Source organism: Lindgomyces ingoldianus, assembly GCF_010093535.1.
Source record: "Lindgomyces ingoldianus strain ATCC 200398 unplaced genomic scaffold BDR25scaffold_15, whole genome shotgun sequence".
Classification (NCBI taxonomy): Eukaryota; Fungi; Ascomycota; class Dothideomycetes; order Pleosporales; family Lindgomycetaceae; genus Lindgomyces; species Lindgomyces ingoldianus.
In genome coordinates this window covers 657,092-671,401 of record NW_022985176.1, presented here as the reverse complement: position 1 = coordinate 671,401, position 14,310 = coordinate 657,092, and the positions used below count along the sequence as shown (strand labels likewise).

General features: G+C 49.3%; 4 protein-coding genes across 4 annotated transcripts; 2 read left to right on the top strand and 2 right to left on the bottom strand.

Annotated features, from left to right (window-relative positions):
- Positions 1 to 774, bottom strand: BDR25DRAFT_261189 (uncharacterized protein). Its single transcript, XM_033686690.1, has 4 exons — positions 716 to 774; positions 534 to 666; positions 170 to 481; positions 1 to 115 (listed from the first exon to the last, which is right to left on the bottom strand). The coding sequence occupies exons 2-4, from the start codon at positions 663 to 665 to the stop codon at positions 80 to 82; spliced, it is 480 nt and encodes a 159-aa protein (XP_033547770.1). The 5' UTR covers position 666; positions 716 to 774; the 3' UTR covers positions 1 to 79.
- A 331-nt stretch (positions 775 to 1,105) lies between these two features.
- Positions 1,106 to 6,717, top strand: BDR25DRAFT_303519 (uncharacterized protein). Its single transcript, XM_033690016.1, has one exon. It carries the CDS (start codon positions 1,295 to 1,297, stop codon positions 6,431 to 6,433), a length of 5,139 nt encoding a protein of 1,712 aa, XP_033547769.1. The 5' UTR covers positions 1,106 to 1,294; the 3' UTR covers positions 6,434 to 6,717.
- Positions 6,718 to 8,837: 2,120 nt separating this feature from the next.
- On the bottom strand, positions 8,838 to 10,989 carry BDR25DRAFT_152265 (uncharacterized protein; the record flags this gene model as incomplete). The annotated part of the gene is made up of 3 exons (XM_033683913.1): positions 8,838 to 9,047; positions 9,116 to 10,493; positions 10,550 to 10,989. Coding segments are annotated over 3 exons (2,028 nt in total), but the record flags the coding sequence as incomplete, so codon positions are not given.
- A 1,015-nt stretch (positions 10,990 to 12,004) lies between these two features.
- BDR25DRAFT_314101 (amidohydrolase 2) lies at positions 12,005 to 12,947 on the top strand (the record flags this gene model as incomplete). Its single annotated transcript, XM_033691431.1, has 2 exons — positions 12,005 to 12,059; positions 12,118 to 12,947. The coding sequence occupies 2 exons, from the start codon at positions 12,005 to 12,007 to the stop codon at positions 12,945 to 12,947; spliced, it is 885 nt and encodes a 294-aa protein (XP_033547767.1).
- Between the last annotated feature and the right edge of the window lie 1,363 nt (positions 12,948 to 14,310).

The window sequence follows — 14,310 nt, the reverse complement described above, 5'->3', positions numbered from 1 at the left end:
GACGCAATGAAACTGTTCTTCAAAAGATGACACTACTAGATGCCTGGGAAACTATATACAACGCACTATCTGCGCTTCATCAAGTCGAAAAGGGCTCGTCGCCTTCCTTCGCCGCCTGTACTAGTCAGCATTGAGCCATCCGAGTTGGGAACCACAGTCTAGAACTCACCCTTACAGCACGTGGGCCGCCCAATTCCGCCTCAAGCCCACCCTCATATGTCTTCGGCACCGAAATCTTGTCGGGATACACTAGACTCACAGCCCCAGCCAGGCCGACAACGGCAGCAACAAAAGTGCCAAGCAACACTCCTCCCCACCCTGCCGTGAAGTGTGTGTATTCGTATGTAGAGAAGATGCCGAGAATGTCGTTGTCCTCGTGGACAGGTTCCCCGAAGTTGCGTCGTTCCTGCTTGTCCCACCAGTCGCCGTATGGGTCACGGAACTGTCGCTTGATAGGCGGGGGGTTGAGGTAGCCACCGTTCTGAATGCCCATCAGTGTCATGGAGATGCAAATAGATAATGATATTGCTGACCATATTCGGATCCTCAATCTCCAGTCGCTCAGCTTCGGTCATGGCAGTTCGGACCTGGGTGAATCGAGGTCGTGCGGCCGGGACGAGTGCGCGGGTGAGCGGACGGGCCGCTGCAATGCGCCGGGAGAGCATGCTAAGAGAGGGTAAGCAGAGATAGACAGGCAATTGAAGAGAGTACGTACGTTGCGGCGCAGCTGTAGGTAGCAAATAGTGAGGGATGATGTCGGATGTTGAGGTTCGTTATGCGAAGTGAGCTCCGACCTGATGGCACGATGGGGAGCATCGACTAAAGCGACAACGCGCTTTACCCGATTGAGAAGTGGTACACCTCGTAGAAAGTGCACCTCACGCGGGAGACTCTGCTACATATAATTTCTCGAAGTATGGGCAAGCGATTCGAGTTGCTGGAGTCAAATGCCCCTTCTGACAAAATTGCATCAAATTCAAATTCATTTCCCGTGGGGGATTCCATTGACCTGCTTAATGACTTCACGAGGCCCCTCCGCTAGCGGCTTGGCATTGCCGCGTTGAAAACATTCTGGTTCTTTGAGTTTTCGAGATCACAAACACGACACCGACCAGGCCACAAATCTGCCCGTAACTGGCTGTTTGCGCCTGCAAACCAAATTCTGACAACGCCACGGGCATAACTAGCTTCGGCGCTATTTTGCAACACCACATTTGACCCGTTTTATGCTGATTTGGTGGCGCTACCGGTGGTCTCCCCGCGCGAGGCTCCTCTCTCGACTGTTTGGATGGACATGAGCGCGGATGTCAAGCTCGTCAACCGCGACGGCGGCCTCAACCCACCATCCGACGCTGTCCTCCCCATCGATGAGTCGGCCACAGCCCACAACGATGATGCTTTCCAAATCAACAGCAAAGTCTCAATAAAAGCAGAAGAGGAGCCTCTCGCGGCGAATGGGGACCATGGTGGTGTCACGCAGCGTCCGGCTAAGCGGCGCAAGCTTGACGACCTCCCTCCAAGTCGCTCAGCGTCGCGCGCCGTATCACCTCCCTGGAAGCCCTTCGCAGCTAATGGGCCGACGACGATAATTACAGACAGCGGCATCAGGAAGTCCGGGAGGGTCAACAAGGATGCTCCGCCGCCGGTGCCTGAGCCAGTCAAGCGAAGCACCCGGAACGCGGCAAAGGCTACACAGACAAATGGGATACCAAAGAATACTGCACAGCAGAATGGGTCTCGTTCGCTGTCTGGATCTGCAGCCGTCTCTAAGTCCAAGGCGGCACAGTCTGTCGCCCGCAAGGCATCTACGCCGTCGCTTCAGTCGCCAACTCAAAGGAAGTCTGAGCGCCACAGGAAATCCTCCTCCTCTGCTGCCACTGCTGCCGCCCCCTCGTCTCCTGTGCTGCAGAATGGGTTCGCTGATAGCGCAAGGCGTCGACCCGGACGGCCTCGGAAATCGACGCAGACGTCCTCAGATGACATGGGTGGCGACCTCTTCAGTACTCCAACGTCGCATTATCCGAGCGGCCTTGCTTCCGGCGGCATTCACAGCTCACCCTCAGACGGAAATCCTAATGCGCCATTCCGCCTCAGACTTCGGCTTCGCAAACCCGAGCCTCCCAACCGACACCCGCAGCACGTGCCTGCCCCTGCAAAGTTCTCCTCGTTCGCCGAGTGGCTGCAGCAAGATGATGCGCTGGAAGGAGAAGAGGGGCAACGCATAACGCACGATAGGGCTGTCGAGGAGGCAGAGCGGCGCATACAGATTGTCGACGCCGTGGAGCATGGCGTGCTTAGTCAAGCACAGTGCAGCATATTCATCCCTGACGCTGCTGACGAACCCCCTCCACGCTATGGACACTGGGATTATGTTGTCGCGCACGCTGTGCACTTCAACAAGCTGCTCAAGGAGGAAAATGCTTACCACCGAAGGATGGCAAAAGTTCTGGCGAGGGAGGCTGTCGACTACTGGAAGGAGAAGTACAAGCGGAAGACCCAGGAAGAGATTGAACAGGAAGAAGCCGAACGTGCAAAATTACGGTACAGACAACTGGTCAGAGATGTCAAGGATTCCTGGGCAAACGTCAAGATAGATATCGATAAGGAACGGGTAGCGAGGTGGGAGGAGGAGCAGCTTCAGCTTGGCCACAAGGCCATGGATGACATGTTCAACCAGGCGAAGGAAATTCTTGGCCGGAACGTCGTGGGCTCTACTTCCTCTTTCGTCAGCGAAGATGAGGAGAGTGAAGATGAGGACGCCCTGTCTGAGGGCGGTGCTCCGGTTGCTTCTGGTGACTCGGATGATGACGAAAATATGAGCTCGATCTCTGACAGTGATGACGGCCACGAGAATGATGACGATGCTAATCTCACCGCCGAGCAATTGCAAGCCAAGTATGATCAGCTCCCTGACCTCCCTGACGAGACTTCAGACGACGAGGGAGACTCGGAAGTCGACGAGGACGACGACCAAGATCAACGAACTCCGGATCCCACTCCGGATCCAGACCTTGAAGTGCAGGATGGCGATGATCTATACGCTACTTGTAACCTTCTCCCCAACAACCCTTATGCCCATACAAATGGACATGCAAATGGATTCGACTCAGACGAAGCAGAGGAGGGCAATCACAAACCCAGCGGCATCGATCCTGCCACCGTCGATCTAGAGCAAGTTGACGAAGCTCTACTAGATTCAGAAGACGATGGGAGCGCATCCGAGTCTGGGAGTGAGGAGTGGTTGAGTGGTGAAGAATCTGAAGAGGATGACCGCTCCGCGTTGGGCTCAGATGATGAGGAGGATCTGGGAGTCTTGGGCTTCCTTTCTAGTGCAGAGATCAAGCAGATGAAAGCAGCCGCTAAAGCTTCCGTGGATACTGGAGATGGAATTGGCCAGATCGAGGATGGAGAAGTACCTGCTGTAAATGGGGTCATCGGGCATCACGAGGAGTCAGAGAATCAAGAGGTGCTGGGACCTGCCATCGTAAACGGCAGTTCAATGACGACAGAGACGCAAGGTCACCCTACCAACTATGACGACGACGACGCCGCCCCACGCCCTGCGCCCTCGATTGAAATAGACGAATCCAAAGATGTGGAGTACGCTCCCTCCATATCCGAGAAAGCCATTTCAAGGAGCAGATCTCGTCATGTCTCCTCTCCTCCGCGTACCCAAATACCGTCCTTACTCCGGGGTACACTCCGAGAATATCAGCACGGTGGACTTGACTGGCTCGCCAACCTCTATGACTCTGACACAAATGGTATCTTAGCCGACGAGATGGGCCTTGGGAAGACAATCCAGACAATCTCTCTTCTCGCGTACCTGGCAGTCGATCGGGGAATATGGGGCCCTCACCTCGTCGTTGTTCCAACTAGCGTAATGCTCAACTGGGAAATGGAGTTCAAAAAATGGTGTCCAGGTTTCAAGATTCTGACATACTATGGGGACATTGCTGAGCGTAAGCGTAAACGAACTGGCTGGCGTACGGAGGGCAAAGACATGTTCAATGTCGTGATCACCTCTTACCAATTGATCCTGCAGGACGCCTCGGCATTCAAGATGCGAGCGTGGCAGTATCTCATCTTAGACGAGGCGCACAACATCAAGAACTTCAAGTCTCAGCGCTGGCAAACGCTATTGAACTTTAGAACGCAACGACGACTCCTCCTAACGGGGACTCCGTTGCAGAACAACATTGATGAGCTTTGGTCGCTACTTTACTTCCTTATGCCTGCCGGCCTTGCTGGAGAAGGTCGTATTGCCGGGTTGGAGGAGTTTACAATGGCTCTGAAGAATCCCACCTCCCAAATTATGGAGCAAGGCCGACAGCAGCTCGACGCTGAAGCACAGAAGGTTGTGAAGAAACTCCATGAGGTTTTGCGCCCATATCTTCTTCGCAGGCTGAAGGCCGACGTCGAGAAGCAAATGCCTGCAAAGTATGAGCATGTGGTTTATTGCAAGCTTTCGAAGCGCCAAAGACAATTGTACGACGGATTCATGGGCCGGGCCGCCACAAAGGAGATCCTAGCTTCTGGCAATTACATGTCTATCATCAACTGCTTGATGTCTTTACGAAAGGTTTGCAACCATCCAGACTTATTCGAGACTCGAGCCATTGTCACCTCTATGGCTATGCCAAAGTCTGTTGTTGCAGATTTTGAGATCAAGGACCTTTTGATCCGGAAGCGATTGCATCAAGGTATGCAAGACAAAGAAGTGAGTCTCGACGCTCTTAGCCTAGTATTTGCTCGGCGAGAGCAGACTACAATGCTACATGCACGACGCACGCAGCAAATTAGAGCAACACGACCACTCGAAGACCTTATTGAGCGGCAGACTCGGCGCCTTAAGACCGCACCTCAACCATCTTCGTCCTGTTTCGCCTCTGTTCTTGCCGCCATAGCAAACCGACAAAATATCGCTGTCCGCAACCAACTTCAAACGTGCCTCGACCTTACCCGCTCCCGTACCCAATTCTTACCAGTCTACGGAAAGGGTTTGATTGAACGTCTGACAATGAACTACGAAGATTACAGGTTTGGTGCCGCGGAAGAAATCAAGGACGAAGGTAAACCGGAAAGAAGAGTTGAACCAGTCTTTCGACCACAATTTGGTCCTCACGGAAGCCGCCTTCCAACGTCACTTACGTCCTTTGAGGAAGATCGTAAGGCTCAAATGGATAGGGAGGGAGGCAGAAAGGGTATGCTTGGGTTCCGAGCTCCACGTAGTCGCCTCCACGCTGCAGAATGGTACCACAGACAGATTACGATCTTCGAGTCGTTGGTGCCGACACTCGAACAGCGCGCCGAAGCTCTGGAGCCAATTGTCACCAGATTCAACTGTGTGACTCCGGCCGTTACTGCTGAGGACATTATTCCTCTTACATTGTCTAAGCCTGGCGTGGAGCTTATAAGATCATCGCCAATTGTACTTCGTCGAGACCCGTTTCACGAGTCTCGCATTCGCCAATCCATCGCTTTTCCCGATAAACGCCTTCTTCAATACGACTGCGGCAAACTGCAGCGCCTGGCCACGCTACTTCGAGACCTGCAAGCTGGTGGTCACCGGGCGTTGATCTTCACGCAGATGACCAAGGTCCTCGACATTCTGGAACAGTTTTTGAACATCCATGGGCATCGATACCTGCGCCTTGACGGAGCCACGAAGGTTGAACAACGGCAAATTCTAACAGATCGCTTCAATACTGATCCACGCATTCTGTGCTTCATCCTGTCATCTCGATCTGGTGGTCTAGGCATCAACTTGACGGGCGCCGATACAGTCATCTTCTACGATTTAGACTGGAATCCTGCTATGGACAAGCAATGCCAGGACCGCAGTCACCGCATCGGACAGACCCGGGACGTACATATTTACAAATTTGTCTCCGAACACACCATCGAAGCCAACATCCTACGTAAATCGAACCAGAAGCGGCTGTTAGATGACGTCATTATTCAAAAAGGCGACTTCACGACCGACTACTTCAACAAGGTCACATGGCGCGATGCATTGAACGAAGGGCCTGTGGACGAAGCCAGTGCCGCTATGGATAGGGTTCTAGGCGAGAAAGCTGGGTTGTTGGGTGATGCGCAGGTTATGCGGGCTGTGGAGGACAAGGAAGATCAGAATGCAGCTACAGTGGCGCAGAAGGAGATCGTGGATGAGATTCATGATGACCAGGTTGATTTTAGCGAGAGTACCTCGGCGACGCCAGCGAATGCGATGACGAGGGCGGTGTCAGAAGCTGAGGATGAGAGGAATAAGGTCGGGGATGGTGAAATGAGACATGTAGATGAATACATGTTAGCATTGTTCAGGGAAGAGTATGGTCATGAACCGTATAAGCCGCCAACGGATCGTCAGAAGAAGGCGAAGAAAGGCCAGGATGTACATCGGCATCCGAGGAAGAGGAGACAGCATTTCTAAGGGATACATCTAGTTAGCATCGTATGGTATTTCAAACCCTGAAACTACAAGGGTATGTGTATTAGTAGAGGGATGGTTGTCATGAGATGGATAGCATGGAGGGAGGAGTAGGTTGGATATCTCTGTCTGCTGGTCATCTGTTCCTCTCTCCTGGAGAACCAACCACCATGATGTCTGGTTTTGGGTTGGGCATTAACTGTATGATAGTTCTTCTCTGCATTGTGGTACTAATGGTGGCGTTGTCAGTGCATGAATGGCTGGAGTTGGACTGTGCTTGTGGGAATATGGAGTATTAAAACCATTAATGATTCAACTTTGTATCTGCGTTTTGCGATATTGCCTACTAGCTTCCTTTCTTACCGTCTATCGGTAACCATTGGTTAGAACTTTAATGTAGGGTTGAACTATATGCATCTTGAAATCAATAACCGGCCGCGAGCTTCTTCCAGATTTTCGCGTCTATAGTATTGCTGTAACGTCAGCGACTCGAGCCCGCACTGCTTATATAGCCGTCAGTCACCGTTCCCTTCAGTGCCGAGACGAACCTCACCCAAAAATCTGCCCAAACATGTGTAAGTAAACAGGAAAATCCCCAGTATTTCCAATGCTAGGATAAGAATTAGTGGCTTCACATGCAACGGTGTAGTGATCGTCGCTTCGGACTCCTTTAATTACTAGACTATTGCGACGAGATGACGAGATCGAATTCCGCGCTTAGAAGTGCTTATGCTCAAGAATTCAGTATGCGATAATTCCACTCACAGGCTTATCGGATGTTCCGCTGCAGCCCTGGAATGTGCAAGGCTTCCATTTTGCTGCTAAAAGATTTGGGTTTGTACGTGATTTTTATTTTCGAGAGGGCCAAGATGTTTCTTTGCCACAATAGGGATTTTGTTGCGAATGGCTAACGACCACAGGAAAGTAAATGAACATGTGGTCTGGGTAGTTTGCCATGACGCTGAAGCTTCCTGCCGAGATTGGGGGCATTTGCGGAATATGAAGTCCCACTTGGCTTCTTGAGGGACTTGTGTCCTTGGCCTCAATCCGTTTCCTGATCAAATATAGATGAATGGAGATAAACTACAATAAGATGTTGATTATTGTAGAGGTAGGAGAGAAGTGACGTGTGATTAAGCAGGCAAGAGCCCCGGCTCAAAGCTAACCTGATGCGTAATACAATCGCGAGCACAATCGGTTTCTGGTTTGTGCGTTCGATTTGTTCCTCACCCACGGTCTTTGCAGCAAGGGGAATTCCGAATCAATGTCAGTGTGTTGCAGGGATAGCCCCAGACAAAGTTCCGCTACTTAGCGAAAGGCTTGGTATCCCCTCCTTAACGCAGCTACTATGCTATGCACGTGATTCCCCACGGTATAGGAGGGTACTGGAAAATATCCATTACACCCATAGCTCTTGCATTTTGCACTGTGGGCACCGAGGCCGACATACTAAGGAAACAACAAAAGGATATATTGAAAGCGAATCCTTGAGGAACTCAGAAGTCATATGGCAGGACTATGTAAGGACGATATGTGACCGTGGACAGCCGACTATGATCCGGGTGGTTCTAGGCAGGATCGGCAAGACACTAGCTTTTTCTTCAATGATTAGCCTTCTTGTCCTATACTACCGAGAGTAATAGCTAAAGCCAACCATAGGAGAAGAGTATTATGTACCAGCGGAAATACTCTGTCTATCCACTCCATGTTCGCTGAAACAGATCTGAAGCAATTTCTTAGTGCAAGGTGGAATCTACACGCGAGGCGCTTCAGATAGTCAACGAGATTTACGCTCCATGTATGGCCTTTTTAATCGCCTCACGTCCTTCCCTGTGTCTTCTTGTCGTCGCCTTTTCCCGGGGGTTGTGTTGGAATGGCGTAAAGGCCTACCACCCCTTGCTAATAGCTGATAAAGAGCCTTTTCTTGCGGCGGAATGTCATACTTGACCTGCATCCAAACAGTTGAGCGGCCAAATCTCTCGAGTGGATCCGCACCCCAGTCCATCAACAATTTAGCACATCGGGCACTAGGCCCCTCTCCCTTCCCGTACGCCGTCCCAGCCGCTTCCGGAGAAAATATTGCTAACAGATAAGGCCTACGTGGTGCATTCGCAACCGAAGGATGACCCCGCTCGAGGAGTGCCTTTATCCAGGCCCATAGGTCAAACCGCAATGCTAGCGGCAGCAAAACGGCATGAGAATGAGGTGTGGTTCCGTAAAGAGATGCGAACTTCCAAGAAAGCTCAGGGTCATGCCTCATCTGTCGTACTCGTTGCGTAACGGCAGTGTTCAACCCGTCCAGGATAGGAATCAAGGTGTTTTGGTAGGATTCTCCAACCCTTGATGCGTTTTTCAGGGCTTTGATAACGCTTGGTTGAAGAGCTCCTGCCGCATCCCAATCTGAACACCTTACAGTATTCATCTCTATTATGGCCGCCTTGCAGAGGGCGATGTTTGGATCAAAAGAGGTTGTCTCCGCAAGAAGCTTTTTTCTTATATCGGGTCTTTCCACGAAATCCTTCACTGTTCGGTGTAGATATTGAACCGAGGACTTCCCTAGGTTCTCCAACTTGTCAGGGTCATGTTCGACATCACTTATACCTTCATTAGTTATCAACTAATTGCAACATGTAGAGAATATGCGTACCTAAGTCGCAACGACAGATGCAGCGGCCAATCTGTGACTTCTAATAGCCCTTTACATCTACTATCTAGACGCCGCTTCATCCATGCGAGCCTGTAAAAAAAGTCACCCTTGCCTAGAATAATCGGCTCTTTAACCTGTAACATTTTATCATCTTCTTCATCTGCGTAAGAGAGATGAAGAAGACTAATCTCTCCGTCGGCGGCCTGACATATCTGGAATAGTCGTGATGCATGCGCCAGATAGAAGTGGTCCAGGCTGTGCAAGATTTGTTCATACAAAGCCTCAAGGTCTCCTGGAAGTTCTTTCAGCCTTCTGTAAAGATCTACAATCTTGTCCCCGTTACTAATTCCAGCCAATAACGATTGCACAACCAGGCACACCCAGAGAAACACACCCGCAGCTCTGTTGGTAACCTCTGAACAAATCTCACGGGCTAGCTGTGGATCTTTCTTCTCTAGTGGCAGAAAGTCGCTATAGTTATAGAAGCTGGTTTTGACGAAGAGCTCAATGTCTGTTGTTGTAAGGTCCTGAAGCATCAGGCTAGGAGACTTTTCAAATGCACGCTGGAATACAACTAGGGGTCGACTCGCCGCACAGACTTTAATATGGGAGAAATGGGCCATGTGCTGCAGTAGACCGACGAGTTCGTTGTGGTCGCCATGGTATTCATCCAGGCCATCGATCAGGAAAAGCAACCTCATTTTTTGGAATTCTGCGTTGCAGATGTTTCGAAGGGATCTTGAGAGCTCAGGAACGGACCAATGAGGATCGAATTTCCCAGAAAACTTGTATATTTCCCAGCGTTCAGCGAAAATGCGGTCGACGAGGTTGGGTAACTTCCGGACCAACGTGTAGAGTAAAGTTTGCAAAAGGCCGCTGTAAGACATTTGTCTCTCCGTACCAGAATTCCAAAAAAAGAACCCGGATAATACTACGTCAGAGTCCCCGGACCATTTACTTAGGTGTTTCCGTGTTCGAGGATCATCGTATAAAAACTTCATGAGGGTCGATTTCCCGGAGCCCGGCTTCCCTGTAATCCAGTATATATCTGTACCTCGCTCCAGCCACTCTGAAAAGTTAACCCAGGTGTTCGGTTTTGTCGGCGAATCCTCGTATATCCATTCGAAGGTTTTCTGGTGCCGTTCAGCGATCCGATTATGACGATCCCAGATTTCATGAAAGTGGAGGCTAGATAAGATCTCCTTCCTGAAAGTCTCGATCGAAATGAATATGTCTATTTTGTCAGCAGCCTCCTGACTACCTTCAACGCTGGGTGGTAAAGTAGAATTGCGAATGGTGTCTATAAGGTCTCGCCACTGTTCATTGTCTCTAACACGTCGTAAAAAGGCTTCCAAAAAGAGATTGTGCGCGTTGACGGAAGCAGACTGTTGTTGATAGACTTTTGTCAAGGCGTCACTATATTGTGCGAAATCAGCAAATTGTGTGCAATCAAGGTGATAACATACGCTTACCGAGCCGATGCTAGCAGTCTGATGGTTAGCTGTTGCCTGAATCGGTCCAAGCGGTGTTCTAATTGTACAATCTTCTCTTTGTTCCACACGCATAAAAGTGCCCGGCGAACGCAGTCCCACCTGTTGCTTTTTCCTGTAGTCTTCAGCTTCTTCAGGGCTGCAAGAAGTTCTTCAGCCACAGACTGGCAATCTCGGCCGAGATCCTGAAGTGCACTCTCATCTGTGGGTTTTGATTGGTGGGCTGCTTCTCTTTTGAGGTGTTGATCCAGCGACTCGGTAATATTCTTCAGATCTTCTGTGACCGTCTCGATTTCATTATTTTCCTTAGATCCTCCGGAAGCTGAGTCGCGGATATCTTTTGCTTGCACGACTACCTTGTAGCCAAAATCGATAAACTGGATTATATTTGCTGCAAGACCTGCTCCAGAAATGGGATCCATTGCAGTCACCCTGCTGGCAAAAGAGAGGGTGATGACTGACGTCGTGGACCACAATTACGAAGCCCTAGTTATCATTCAAACCTAAGCCACCCTGTTTTTGCGCGTCATCCTTGTGCCCCGCTTTCCGGTCAGACAAACTCGGCTGGTTGCAGGGAATAAGAGAGCAGAGAAACAACAGATGTTAATAGCCCAGCAGGGAAATTCTATTGTTGAATGTTCAATATACCTATTTTCTCGAAACACGTGCACATATTGAACATAGCTACCTCAACATTTCTTCCTATTCACTAAACAAAGCGCTGCCCCTACGACACACTAACGCGACTTAGGGACCCTCCTTGTGCTCTCGAGTGTAGCGGGATAAGGTTATCCACAGTTTCCCCATACACTTCAATTCCAGTAAGGTTAACTGGATTGGAAGGAGATATACAGGACCTTAAACGATACTAATTTTTTTGTCTTTCAAATTTATTCCACCGGATAAGGCTTTGTTGAGGCGAAAGATGTATGGTATTGCATTCCTGGGACCGCCATGAGGACGAATAGTGACAACAAGCATGTTCAAAGCAGCGGACCGAGATCGCATCGAACGTACGGCACTCGTAAAGGAGGAAACCACTCTGACCTTCGCACTATATACCCTTATTAGACAGACTTCCTCAACTCGAAGATGGGACATTAGAAGCTGCATTTAGCAAAGTGGTTGGGAATATCAAAAGTATTGCACGCTTATCATGAGCTACCTAGTTTAAAGGATGTCTACAAAGCGTTCAGTCGGGTTCCCAAAGAATAAAATGTAAAGAGAACGGTAGGAGAGATCGTCAAACTGCCTTGTGCTGTATGACATGTTAACTTCGCCTCCCCGCATTCGGCCAACAAAATACGAATTCCGATCGTCCAAAAGGCACCTCGGCTCAACTACCATATAACATGTCATGGCCTATAAAAGTGTCATCACCGTGGGCTGTCAGCAGCTTTCTTTCAGTCCTTCCCTTCCGATCCATTCACCAGAACAATGGTAGCGAAGAAGTTTCAGTACCCTATCGTTGACGTCTGGGCAAATCCTCCTGGTGCAAGTAGCACACGGCTATATCCGACGCGCACCCAAACTAACACATGCATAGTTAGGTGCAGCAATCCCAGAAGTTGCGCGGCTTCTTGCACAAAGTCATTCAGACCCTGGAACCACTAATCAGAAGCGTTCACCCAAGGATGTGATTACCCTGATGGACGAAGCGGGTGTCTCGCACATCTGCATGTCGGCCTGGAGCCGGGCTGGGGAAACAATCTTCTCAAATGCGGAGGTCACAGAATATACTCGGGCCTATCCAGATCGAATCTTCGGTCTAGCTGCTGTGGATCTACATGACCCTGTGAGCGCGGTCAAGGAGCTAGAGCACTACGTGAAGGTCGAAGGCTTCGTGGGTTTGAGAGTCGTTCCTTGGTTGTGGAACCTTCCCCCAACCGACGCACATTACTGGCCTCTTTTCGTAAAATGCATCGAGCTTGACATTCCTTTCCTCACGCAAGTTGGCCATACGGGACCGTTGTGTCCAAGCGAGGTTGGTCGACCGATCCCATACATCGATGCAATCGCACTCAAATTCCCCGACCTCAGGATCATCATGGGGCATATGGGGTATCCTTGGGTGGCGGAGACTGTGGCAGTAGCATGGAAGCATCAAAATGTGTATATTGACACAAGCGCATGGTCGCCAAAATACTATGCATCGGAATTGATCAGATTTGCTAATACGACTGGACGGGAAAAGGTCATGTTCGGAACCAATTTCCCACAGCTGGGATGGAAGACGTGTGTTGACAATGTCAACGAGTATCTAGTGGGCACTAAAGACGGATTTAAAAGCAAGGTTGTGCAGGATTTCATGGGTGGAAACGCGATTCGTGTATTGAAACTGCCTTCTGTCAATTTGGGAAATCTCAAATCTAACCTCTGAGATTGTCATGTCATGTTTGGAAACAAATAGCTGCAAGTATATATACTTCTGTATTGGGTTTTGGGAAATATTCATTGGACGCATTGCGATTTATACGGCAGTATTCAAACATGTCTTATTCATGCCAGAAATAGTGCTTCCCGTTGAAATCCATGAGTAGACAAATAGCAGAATCAAATGTCGACACTGCTCATATCAAGCTCCCTAAGGCTGACAATTTTGTACTTCAATACGCACTTACGGTGAATACGATCGAGACAGCAAACCTATAAGTATGTTATACTATTCTATTGCAATTCACCCCCCCCCCCCAAAAAAAACCCCCACTAAGCAGAAACACATACTTCCGCATTCTATTCCCTCTCGCACCCCAAACCCAATTAACCCACGCGTAACTCAAAAATCTATTCTCACCATGCGTAATCCCATCCAACTTCTCTCTATCCTCCCAACCGACGACTGCCTGATGAAGATCGTTCTTCATATTCCTATCGACAAATGGGAAGGGTGATGATGGCTGCCGTGGAATGACAGACGAGAAGATGATTGTTACTTAAGGATGTTGGGGCTTCAAGCTAAGGATGCACGCGGCCAGATGCAGTAAAATGACGCGCCAGGACACGCCGGACCGGAGTAAAGCGTCCATCAGGTTGCAAAACTATTCAACTACTTATTAAGCACACTTTTCTTTTAGTGTCTTCAAATACTGTACTACCAATAATCAGCGGCTGATAATGATAACTGTCAATCAAACATTTGAGTGTAAACTGAAACATAATGAAACATAATGGCCGAACCTAGGAAGCGAATTTAGCGCGTCTTCACGTGTGTAGCTTGAAGACCCAGCAGGCTGAGATCCTGTAAACGATAGAAGGCAATCATAGACACAAACGGGCGCACATACTACAATGAGATGTAAGTAGGCTCTCGAGAAATTAGAGAATTGTTCCTTATGCTAGGATTAGGTGGTTAGAAATAGGTATTAAGTTTTTACCGTCCTTTCCTCTTAGGGCAAGCGAATTCTAGCAAGCAATATTGACAGTCCAGTATGTGTTTTGACATGCTAATCTAGAGGGAGTAGAGGGAGTAGAAGGAGGCACTGCGTAGCAAAAAACATACCATGACAGGTGCACTCGGACTAATCATCATCTCTAGTCCTGCCCCGTCCTTTGCAGAGCTATATAGTTGATACTTAACTGTTACCTTTTAGGATCTTAATAGGGATAAATAGAAACAAGGCAAATACTTTGAATGTAATGATCCCTTAGCTTAATTATTGTCTTACATAAAAGATATCAGCGAAGGCCGGCTTGGTAGCGTTGGACATTAAGTCGCCTCCTAGCAGGATATTGCGCATTGAGAG